General features: G+C 35.4%; 1 protein-coding gene across 1 annotated transcript; it reads right to left on the reverse strand.

The window, feature by feature from the left end:
• Positions 1-6,872: 6,872 nt before the first annotated feature.
• On the reverse strand, positions 6,873-8,718 carry LOC124634676. Its single transcript, XM_047170337.1, has 8 exons — positions 8,623-8,718; positions 8,463-8,476; positions 8,385-8,418; positions 8,230-8,298; positions 7,911-8,036; positions 7,626-7,788; positions 7,470-7,547; positions 6,873-7,352 (listed from the first exon to the last, which is right to left on the reverse strand). The coding sequence occupies exons 1-8, from the start codon at positions 8,716-8,718 to the stop codon at positions 7,099-7,101; spliced, it is 834 nt and encodes a 277-aa protein (XP_047026293.1). The 3' UTR covers positions 6,873-7,098.
• Between the last annotated feature and the right edge of the window lie 3,699 nt (positions 8,719-12,417).

The following is a 12,417-nucleotide window of genomic DNA, read 5'->3' on the forward strand; positions in this document are numbered from 1 at the left end:
TTGCAGAATCTGACTATGTGCCATTTAGTTAGGCTACAGACATGCAGTAGAATTTATGTGAAGTGAAGAAAGATATACAACAAAAATGTCTTGTACACTATAAGCTTTCAGAGTAAGAAATAAATCTATACTAATATTATAAACCTGAAGAGTTTGTTTGTTTGTTTGAACGCGCTAATCTCAGGAACTACTGGTCCGATTTGAAAAATTCTTTCAGTATTAGATAGCCCATTTATCGAGGAAAGCTATAGGCTACTTTTTATCAGGGTTCGTGCCGAGGTTCCCACGGGATGCGGGTGAAACCGCTGGCACGAGCTAGTTAATAATATTTTGTCCTTTGAGTAATAGTGAATGATAGTATTTCCCTGATGGCTCTTTTCACGATGTTACGTGTTCGTGCATTTCTGCTAATTACTTTCCTCAATAAGCTACATATGGGGAAGTTTCTATTGGGAACATGCCAATAGAAAGCAATGTGTATTTCCAATACTTTTAAATATTTTTATTGATAGTTAATTTTTATATGATTATTTTAAGTTATCTAATAACTAAGCGATTAGAAAAATCCTATTTATGTATAATTTTACTAAAGCAAAGGCTTAAACGGCTGAAATGAGATGAATGTCACTTTATTTTTTTACTCCATTACACTCTGTTACATAAAATACCTGTACAAATTCACTTAAAAATTCAGATCCCAACACAATTTCAAAAATTAATCGATTTTTAATAAAAACTACTATAATTACGGAGTTCTTCAATAAACTATATGGTTTATTAAAAGAACTCTTATTCTTCGAATTTTCAAAGTAAAATTACGTTCGCAGCCGTACACAACAGCAATATCGGTAACAAATTACACTGTCTTCATGAATATTTCATCGTGTGAGGCTTGAACGACATTATCTGAAAATTAAACGTTACCCTGGCCTTCGTAATTTATTTTCTTAGAAGATTTCGCCTCTGGTTTCGTCCGCGTCCCAAAAACAGTGGCTCACCTTCTCCATAAACCGGTTTTCATGCTTAATTTCATCTCAATCAGTACAGCTGTTCTGATTGAAGGCAAATCAAAACGAACAAATAATCTCACTTTCGCTTTTCAAACATTTGTAAGGATTATGTACCTACTTAATAATTATAAGTTCAAAGTGTTTAGGAGTTCATTATAAATTGAATTCTGAAGAGAAAATATCTACCACTAAAAGTTGATACTATTTAGTTTCGAACTAAATTAGTATTCGAAGTTCCACCTTCGTTAGTGTAAAATAAACTTTGAATTTAATTAAAAACCAAATTCAAACAGTGGCAGGTAATGAATTTGAAAATCTGATTGCTTTATTTACTATTATCTATCTATTTTCGTACAATTTCACTTTGATATTTTAGTATAGATTATAATTATTATTGAGAGGAAAATTTATTGTTTCTGCGTTTGAACTTGGAACACCGGTCGTTTAACTTTGATTTATTTCTCTTTTTATTACGAGATACTAAAATTGGCAAAGGGTTTATTTCAAAGATAATTAAAACTAAAGGTTGGTTTAGTTTTAAGAACACTTTAGTTGCCCTTTTTACTAGATATTAGTAGCCATGAAATCCTGGTTTCAATAATTAATTGTTAAGAAAAGTTGTAGGTATCAGCCTGTATGCAGGTACTAGAATATTCAGTCCTGTACCATCAGAATTATGTATTTTTAATTATAATATTTCGTCATTTTTATTTATCATTTGTATTTGTAATGTAGACTGACATTATGATGCAGATGCGGGCAGTACATGAATCGGGGGCTTCTCAACAGAGATGGTTGGCGCTCTTTGGAGAAGGCCTATGTTCACCAGTAGATAGCAATAGGCTGCATAATGATGGTACATTATTTAACGCTCAAAGTCTATTTATTAAAAAAACAGACGTTTTGCAAAATTCAAATCTAAATTAATCGTTTCCCATCAACATGAAGATCACACAAATCCATTACGTACCAATATGTTCTCAGACACACTAAAGTCATTAGCCTGCGTACGTACTTCGTTCACATCTGTAGTACACCGCAGGATCAAAGAGCATTGAACCAGAAAAAGAAAGCTAACCGTCAAACAAAGCGGTTTATGGAACTATTAAGAGGTGACAGGCTAGCTCAAAAAAAAACAATAGGTCTAGTACTTTATGCTTTACTTATATGCAAATACACCACCTCTACTTTCTTTCAGCATCTTTTTACATAATGCGCACCGTATGCTTACACGACAAAATTGTTAAACGCAAGCATGAAATTGATGCCCACATCATACGAATATGACTGTCAGTCTCGGACCTTTCTCAGATAGGGAGGCTAGTCTATGGCGTGTCCAGTTGTTAAATGCTCTAAACACAGCATCGTACCAAACGTTCCAGATGAGATTACACTGATGTAGTGCCAACCTGATTAATGCGCTTTGAATTGTGCCAACGAGCCTCGTTAATTGCTCGGTTTGGTTTACCTATTTACCTATTATTGTAGCATCCCCTGATTTCATGAAGACTACGACTAAACGTAGGAACGGTAATTTGTTAGGGCTTGGAGAGCGAGATGATTTGTCACCAAATACAGCTTGCTTAGAGGGAAAAGGTATTCAAACGTTTGGTGCTAACATGTATTGTTGTAGTATAATTTCTGTGCCATTTTCAGTTTCGTGATAAGGTAGGTTAATTTAGAACATCCGTCAAAATTAAAAATGGAATACTAGCAAAAGTGGTCGGCAGCAGGTTCATTCACTGATTGATTTCGGTACATCTAATTGGTACCATATTTAGTGTGCCACATTCCATTACATCTACCTATATTGACTTGATTGATTCTTTGTCAGTCCTTTCCGATAGCAAAACAAAGTAACTATATCTAAAGGTATTCTTCTTTATTCTGACAAGGTCATAAAATAATGATACATGACATACAAAGTAATACATCAAAACAAAATCGACGATTGAGAAAAAGTTACAACCTGGCTTATTACTATTGACTGTATCAAAACGAGCCGTCAACGGTTATGTGTAACACTTTATTATTGTACCAAAGGAAATAACACATTTATATCTATTCAACAAAACATGTATTTGCTATAAGGAAAATATAGTAAAGCGAAGCCTGTATTTCTGCTATTTATTAGACAGATAATGATGTTCGCAACATTTTGTCGTAAAGAAAAAGTAGGTGCTCAGATTTTTTAATCAAATGTTATGGTTCGATAGAGAAAACTACGTACCTTTTGTTAATGTTATGTGTTATTCAATTGTTATTTTGTAGATGGAACTATTGAGGCCAATAATAAAATGTATGAAAACTTCCAGCAAGGATGCTCGAAAGGAAATTAAAAAAAAAACCTTTGTCAATCATGCCTTTTAAAATGTTGTACTTTGTTGTAAAGTTTTTAATTTTTTTCGAAGCGCTCGAAAACCATGATACAAAATATCTATTGCAATCAAGCCGAAGAATTTCGTAGGCCTGTTGGGAAATGAAGAGGAAGAGTCCCTTTTCTCATTTTTATAACGTATCTATACTAAAATCTTACATCAATCAATTTGATGAATCTATTGGAAAATGTGTAGGTGGGCATCACGGAGGAAGGAAAGATAGACATCAATATGGAGCAAGGTAAACGTTTACATTTTGAAGATTTTCAATCAGTGAGCAGCATGTCGATTCTATAAAATATCACAACTCACTTCGACATCACTCTCACTTCGACTTCGATCTAAAGGTAGAATTCCGTGGACGCGACAATAGTCAACCTTTGAAAATGTATGGCACCGTTGTCGAGGCCCGTGACAGTCGCGCGCGGCCGACGAATTTCGTAAGCTGCTCGCGGCATTGTCAAAAATTTAATTCTGGTTTTACTAAAATTCTATAGATGTTATTAAGCGCTAGACCATGTTGAGAAGCGTACGGCCGCGAGCGGCTCACGAAATTCGTCGTCCGCGCGCGACTGTCGCAGCCCTCGGCAGCGGTGCCATACATTTTCATAGGTTGACTTTTGTCGCGCGCGGCTGCGACAATCGCGACCCACGGAATTCTACCTTAAAGTTTCGTGATTGACATTGTCAAACTACACTAGCGCTTCACTATCGAGCGTGTTGACAAGTTGAACTAAATCAAAGTCGAGATTTTGACAGATTTGTCAAAATCTGTCTATCTATAGGGGAGGTAGGGGAGAGATGGGCAGTTGGGAGACATGATCAAATCAGAATAAAAGGGGGGTCCTTTTATTCTGATTTCTGATCATAGTTTTGTTTTTTTTTAATTGGGTAGTTTACGTTACCGACTGGTAACGGTGTTCATCCATAGACTATCTGTCATTTCTGTGAGTTGTCAAGAACAAACACTCGTAAAAGTACTTAAATATTTTGTTGCGGTTTCGGATCGTTATAAAGAGAAAACTAATGAAAGGTATGTGTATTTTCTATTATTAATTATTGATTGTCAAAATCTCCAGTTACAATTATAGTAAGTCGATGCAATCCACACCTATTATACCTTTAGAAGAGAGTACTACAGCAATAGTTAATGGGCCCCACGTTTTTATTTTAGTCTAATATGACCGGGACCACCTACGTAGGTTGACAGGTAAGTAACTATTTTTTATTTTCTAGTTTTCAGTGCACATAAGATAAAACCGTTTAACTTAAAAGTTTTTTTACCGATTTTTTTTTCATAAACTAAGTCAAAAGTGTCCAATGCTCTCTATGGTAGGGAGGCTTTTCTTCGTCAGTGAAAATTTGTGAGGTTATAAATCTGCGCGAAAAATCCTTTATAGAATCTTGTTTCAGGTACCGTTGCCAACTTGATCTAGAGACTATTATATTTAAAATAGTGTTTAAATAAAGTTCTAAGTGTTTTAAAGTGATTAAGTGCCTACATTTAACGATGGCTAGAATGTTTTTGCTTAAATCTTTATTAGAAGAAGCTCATGCTTTAGATAATTTAGAAAAGCGTCAACAATCTGCTAGAATTCGTAGTTTACCTTTATTAACTCGCGATGATGACTATGTGAGCATATATAGATTGTCAAAGGAGCTAATTGACCAACTGGAGTCTGATTTACTGCCCCTGATAAAGCCCACAAAACGTCGAGGCAAAGGACTTACAACTCGTGTAAAAGTAAGTATTGACACAGTTTATAGTTGAAAAATTGTAATCAAGCACACAATAATAAGAAAAACACTTAGTTCTTAATAAGGAGTATTCCCTTTATGTGGTTTCCCCGCCAGCTGATATGTTTTCAAAAGCCTCTGTACTTCAGTTATAATATTGGTATTCTCTTAAGCATGAAAATAACCAAATTGGTCTCAATTTTGTTTTCACTAAATCCAGATAAAGTAGGTATTACATTTTTTATTGATTTATTGTTTCACAGATACTATGTACTTTATCATTCTTGGCTAGTGGCAGTTACCAGAAGGTTATTAAAGAGGGCATCAGAACTTATTTATCGCAACCGTCTGCATCTCGTTGCATAAATGAAATAGTGGAAGCTCTGAACAATCCGGCCGTAGTAAAAAAATATAAGGTTTCCTCAAAATCAGCAAGAAAGGCAAATTTTAAAAGAAAGGTTAGTACCTAGATATAATATAATTTTAATATTATTATAATTAAACTGACCCTTTTATTTTTACAGTTGATCATGTTAGTGATTATTGTAAATTACAGGTTCTACAAAAGGTTTGGGTTTCCAGCCACCATAGGCTGTATTGATGGCACTCTGGTGGCAATGAAGAGACCAGCAGAGAACGAAGAACGGTTTTACTGCCGCAAAGGCTACCATGCAAGAAATGTGCAATTGGTAAAATGGATTTCAATGTTGTAATCAATTATAATTAGGTATAATAGAGTCATTGTAATTTATTTCTTTTTCAGATAACAGATGCAGATTTAAATATTTTACACGTGGATCCCACATATGGAGGAGCTACTCACGATAGCTTCATTTTTAATTATAGTGCTATCAAAGACCATTTAGAGGCATTAACAAATGCTGGTGAAGAAGTAGTTTTGCTCGGTAAGTAGATCCTTTCCTGACCCTGCTTCAGAATATAAGCCTAATTACTAAGTATAAAAACTACATAGTTATTTTTTTTTCAGGTGATTCAGGATATGCTCAGCGTGCCTACCTCATGACGCCAATTAGTGGCGCTGAAGAGAATTCCCCTGAAGCTTATTACAATAAGCGTCATTCAACTGCTCGCAACTCAGTTGAGAGAACAATAGGCCTCCTAAAAGGACGATTTAGGTGCTTATTAGTACACAGAGTACTCGACTACCATCCAGATGTAGTTGCAAAAATAGTAATTGCATGTTGTGTTTTGCACAACATGTGCAATCGCGCGGGAATTCCGGCAATCTCTATTTCCGAGGAAGAAAGAGTAGAAGAGCTTGAAATAATTGCTGAAGCAACAAGGAGGCAAACTAGAGATTTACCATCCAACGCCGATTTAGCTTTAGGTCAATTACGAAGGCGAAACTTCGTGAATGGGCTTTGGCGTTCACGTCATAATTAATGGGTGCTAATTAAATAGACTTCTTTTTATTATCATTATTCGGCCCAAAAATGTATGTTGGCTTCTAAATTACTAAGTCAGCCACAATTAACTATGCCGGATTGCTGAACCAGAGGTCTTGGGTTCGATTCCCGGTTCGGTCGACATTTGTGTGATGAGCATGCTTGTTGGCCGTGGTCTGGGTGTGACAATATGTATCTATACTAATATTATAAAGAGGAAAACTTTGTTTGTTTGGTTGTAATGGATAAACTCAAAAACTACTGGACCAATTTTAAATATTCTTTCAATAATCTTAGCTGATGTTTATTTTGTTTTGATTGAAAAAAATAAAAAAATAAACTTATGTAAATTAGCTTATTTATTGTTCAACCACCTATAACAATTTACCTAGTTTAGGACCTCGAAGTTTAGTTTAGGCCGAAGCCAAACGCTGAATCCCTTTTGAGACAACTTTAATCTAAAAATTCTGTCCCTCTCTGCACTCCTCTCCAGAAAGGACTGCATGATCTGCGTATTCAATCTTTGTATCTCCAGCTGCTGTTCTTCCAACCTCAGGAATCTCTCAGTCATGGAGGAGAATTCCTATCTCTGTTGACGGCCTCTGCCAATGCTTGCAGCCCTTGACCGACTGCAGCTACAGCTTCAGCAAAAATTCTGTCCCTCTCTGCACTCCTCTCCAGAAAGGACTGCATGATCTGCGTATTCAATCTTTGTATCTCCAGCTGCTGTTCTTCCAACCTCAGGAATCTCTCAGTCATGGAGGAGAATTCCGTTCGCCGTTGTGATGGTGGAAGAGCAGCAACTGAAGACGTGTGACGTGCTGAAAAGAGAACACCTATTACTACATGCGTTAATAAAAACTCTTAAATAAATAGCTGCCTTTCGTTGTGATTTGTCTCAAAAATTGTTTTGATGGTTATTTTTAGTTTGTACTTACACACAGAACCACCTCGACTACCACGAACTGTCCTAGAGCGCCGAGAAGGTGAAGCCACTGAAGCTGTGTGACGTGAAACTAAAAAGATAAATATTTACATTTTAAAATTCTCGATCTAATGGTAGAGAATGCTGTTTAAATGTATTTTTTACCTACATGATGAAGCCGCAGTTCTTGGAATGACTGGGGAGGCTACTGGGGTGGAACCACGGCGTGAAGGTGAAGGTGTGGGAGTATGGGAAAGTGTTACAGTTGGAGGGGACAGGCTGGGATGATAAACATGAGGATTTGGAGGAGGAGTGTTGTCTAACTGGTTATTCTGAAACAACAGAAACAATCTTAAAAAGGCCCACTTCCTAATATTGAAATTAAATATCGACAATTCCAAGTGACACAGTAAATAATATTAAAGCACTTAGAATTTCAGAGATAGATACATACCCGTAAAATGCTTTGGCTAGTTCCAACAATGGAGCTGGATGAGGAAGCAAACAGTTTTCTCGAAATTGCACTAGCTGGTGGTCTGTAATTTCGAGGTGCTGGACTGTCCTCAATCAGGGCGGAATCCTGTAAATTGGATAAAATGGTATCTTCCTTGTGGGATAAAATTAAGATTATAATATTATTAGGGTTATTACAAGGATGAATTACTATTTCAATTATATTGGTAATAATAAAATGAATTTCAATATTTATAGATACTAATAGAATATAATCTAGACACATCATATACAGACATATTTAGTACAAAATAGCTTACATAAAATACAATAGCTGCTGATTCCTCAGTAGGCCGTGCCTGACTCTGCTGTTGTTGTGGTACATTAATCTATAATAAGTTAACATAAAAAAAAATGCTAGATAAGAGTGTAAAATAATGAATTCCATAAAATTATGAATTAAAAAATATCTTACGTTGTCATCATTAGTATTGTATATAGGTTGTGCGCTGTATTGTATACGCCGTCTCCATCACCCGAAGGTGATGGAGACGGCGTATCATTTTCCTGAAACAGGAAGGTAAATTTAATATAAAATTCACTTAACACTAAAAAGGGTCTAATCCACAAAAAAATGGGTGCTGTAAAAACGACAGCAAACCTTGCAGAGTGTTTCTAGTATTACTTACCAATTGCATTTCTGAATTTCTTACCGGAAACGGCTGAATGCCTAAATGTGCATCTCCTGTGGAAAAGCTTTCACCACCACACAAAGCAACAATCCTTTCCTCAACCTCAGTTAGCATCATTTCGTCCTCCACCCCACCACCAGTCCTACGCCTAGCAGCAGAGCGTGCTGCAACTTTTTTTTTAATGGCGCTTTTTTTGTCAGTCCAATACTACAATCAAACATTTATTTAAAATTAAAAAGAAAATTAGTTGTCTCCATTTCCACAATATTCTTGGTCAAAAATTGAAAAAGATTACATAAAATCAAAATAAAATATTTATGAATTCAAGGAACACACTTGAAACCAAGACTATCGGCTATCGCATAAGTGGTTTGCTTTAAGGAATGTGAAGTGGTTCTAACATACTGCTGCAAAAAAAAATACTGCTAACCTTGGTCCACTGTTTGTGGGTTTTGATGGTGCCACCTATACTGTTTAAGCGCACGGCTAATTCCTCCCACTGGCTTCGACTTCGCTCTCTGGCATTTTGCGTTCTCACGAAACCCTTCGCCAGGCCAGGGTTTTGCTCCATAAACTCAACCAGAGTTTCAACCTGAGCCGACGAAGGGTGAGACGACCTGTCATTTGGACTGAAATTATTGTTGGATTAATAAAATAAACACTTCTTTAATTAATATTATTTTTAACTTTATAACAAGAAATATAAAATTACTTCATGATTTTATCACAATTACGGCGAAAACCGGCGAAAACAAACAAGCTTAAACACAATATGAAGACAGAAGATACCCGATATATTACTTTCCTCTATGACAGAAGAGAAGAAAATATTGTCCACAGATTAATAATGGTATTGGCGCTGTCAGTATTTTTTTTCGTAGGGTAAGCATAGATTATATTCACAGCACGAATTTAGAGATTTCTGTTTATTTTATACTTAAAAGCTGCCTCAAATTCCTTACAATAACAAATTATAACTAAAACATCATATTTAGCTAAAATTCTGTGTCAAAACTGATAAAATTAAAAACTGATTAATCTCGGTTGACATTTTGTCGAGTGGGGAAGTCACTAGCACAGCATTGGTCGATGTCGAGCTCACTTCACTTCGCAAGTGATTAGGTGATGTTTACAGAATGCAAAATCAAGGTCGTTCTGAATCGAATGCGAAGTGAGAGTGAATAGCGAAGTGAAATGCGAGTTGTTGTTCGAATTTTATAGAATCGACGTGCAGGCAGGCCTTGGCCCTGTTGCGCCCCGCTGGGGTTGCTGACAGTATTCTACTTGTGTAGCCCTTTCATTTGATACCCATATTGAGGGGGCTGTGCCATTTTGTGCCGGCGGCCATATTGGATTTAATTAAAGGTGTATACAAAATTTCAGACCAATCGGTTGACAGGAAGAGGGTGAAATTTGAATTACTAAATTTGATCCAAGAATAAATAATAAAACAAACGGGGTGAGCTAAATAAAACCGTTTAAATATCTCGTAATGTTGAAACTGATTGTAATTTTTAGGAAAGCTCTTTCATTATATCTAGCCGAATATAAGAAATGGCAATAAAAGTTGATAATGATCTGTAAAATCTGATTTTTTATGCAATAAATTGTGAAAAAGTGCCCATCCCTCCCCTACCTCCCCTAAAGTATGAAATGACATTACGAATCGAAGTGAAATGCGAGTTGTTGATCGAGTTTTATAGAATCCCAGTACAGGACGTTACGTTTTACCTCAATTTATTTCAAAAATATTTTTTACTAGCTACTGTCAGCGGATAAACCTCCATCACGTGAAAAACTCTGCAAGAACCCAGTTAAAAAGTAGCCTATAGCCTTTCTCAATAAATGGGCTATCTAATACTGATTTTTTTTTTCAAATCAGACTAGCAGTTCCTGTGATAAGCGCGTTGAAACAAATAACCAAATTCTTCAGCTTTTAATATTAGTATAGATGAGCGTACTTACTAAACTTGTGCTCGGTATTTAGTTTAGCTTTGCACACAGCATACAATATATGTACTTCAGTTACAGTGACTAATTTATATTTACAAAATAACTAAAAGTTTCTTATGAAATTGCGAAAGAAAGGCAAAATCGGTCACTTAGCTATGAATAACTAAATTTCAATGCAACGTCCAATAGATGATCACTTAACTGAAAAAGTTTGCAGTTTTCCATAAATTGCTCATGAATATAATACGCTAAACTTTTAGTATCAAAGATCTTGTGGAATTTAATCACGTAGACATTTCAAGGAGTCGAGTTTCTACTATGATAGGGTACATTGTATGAGCACTATTGTTCATAAGCTGAATGCATGGGATGCACGTACAAATGGCATTTACAATCCTGTTCTGTTGCTTATTGTTGCCAAGTGGAAATTGCAACTTTATCATTTGAGTGCTACGGTTTCTTTTTAAATAGTTTCTTTGGATTTTTGGTAAATCTAGACACACGGCAGTGTGTCCGCCAAGTTCGAGCAAAAAAGCGACACACCGGCCGTGGGTTATATTACACGAACCATTTCGGGCCAAATTCGACCCCCCTGTAACTCAAAATCTATTTTATTTACGCATATCAAATTTCTAGTATCTGTTGAGACCCCCTCACTTATCTAAAATACAAAATTTCATTAATATACCTATTGTAGGTCTTGAGATATTGACGTCAGAAAATCGCTATTTTTACTATACACTTATTCACTTATTCACTGACTCACTCATCAAAAACCTAGACCACTTCCAATGGTCGTATTGACTTGAAATTTGGCATGGAGGTAGGTCTTTATGTCAAGTTAAAGGGAAAAATCTGAAAATGGCCAAGTGTGAGTCGGTTTCAAAATAATGAAGGTGTTTTATACCCGGTGTAAATTTATTCCCCTAAGGAACTAAAACGAACTAAATTTATCTATATTTATATAATATATCTTCGAATGGTACAAAGGTTTGTATTTAGTCAAAGTAAAGTAAAAATCTGAAAACGGCCAAGTGTGAATTACTTTCGAAAATAACGAATGTGTAACTTTGATCCACGAACATAATATATGATAACATGTCATGTCAGTCAGTTGGTAAATCTAGTCCATTTAGTTAATCTAGTTCATTTCTTTGTAAGAAACATAGTGCATATTAAAAAATCTAAAAAATAGTATAAATGAGACATTTCTTTAACTAACTTCATCATAAGAAAAAAATAAAATAAACAACCTTACAAAAATAAATGAAATCCCACCCAAAACAAAAATGTGAAAGACTGCCAAGTTCGATAATATGGGAATGCTTCGCCTATAAAAGAAGTGAGATCTGAATAAGTACCAAGTTCCATACACATACCTCAGTTAAAAATAGTTACTTTTTAATGATGATTACTTGGCAAGTTTTAATAGAAAATTAAATACTTGATTCATTGCGTTTAGTAGGTTTATAACAAGGTGTATGAAAACTTGCCAAGTAACATCATTAAAAAAGTAACTATTTTTAACTGAGGTATGTGTATGGAACTTGGTACTTATTCAGATCTCACTTCTTTTATAGGCGAAGCATTCCCATATTATCGAACTTGGCAGTCTTTCACATTTTTGTTTTGGGTGGGATTACTTTATGACATGCACTAAAATGCCCGTTCTAATGTTCAGATACTTTTTACATTTTTTTGTTGTATTCATTGGTGATATGTAATAGATCATACCAAAGCAATATACTTACATACATGCATTCAAAAATCATAACCCTCCTTCTATCACAGTCAGGTAAACTACCTACTAAGCTAGCTTAATACATTACCTACATTTAAACAAACATTGATTCCCCAGGCATA

This window comes from Helicoverpa zea, chromosome 11 (genome assembly GCF_022581195.2).
Source record: "Helicoverpa zea isolate HzStark_Cry1AcR chromosome 11, ilHelZeax1.1, whole genome shotgun sequence".
NCBI classification, from domain to species: domain Eukaryota; kingdom Metazoa; phylum Arthropoda; class Insecta; order Lepidoptera; family Noctuidae; genus Helicoverpa; species Helicoverpa zea.

What these genes read in the sequence shown, in the direction of transcription:
- LOC124634676 (XM_047170337.1), bottom strand. Translation starts at nt 8,718, where the DNA reads ATGATGCTAACTGAGGTTGAGGAAAGGATTGTTGCTTTGTGTGGTGGT. An exon ending in ACAATACTAATGATGACAAC is followed by an intron (nt 8,299 to 8,384) that starts GTAAGATATTTT and finishes AACTTATTATAG; the next exon opens with ATTAATGTACCACAACAACA. An exon ending in CTAGCCAAAGCATTTTACGG is followed by an intron (nt 7,789 to 7,910) that starts GTATGTATCTAT and finishes CTGTTGTTTCAG; the next exon opens with AATAACCAGTTAGACAACAC.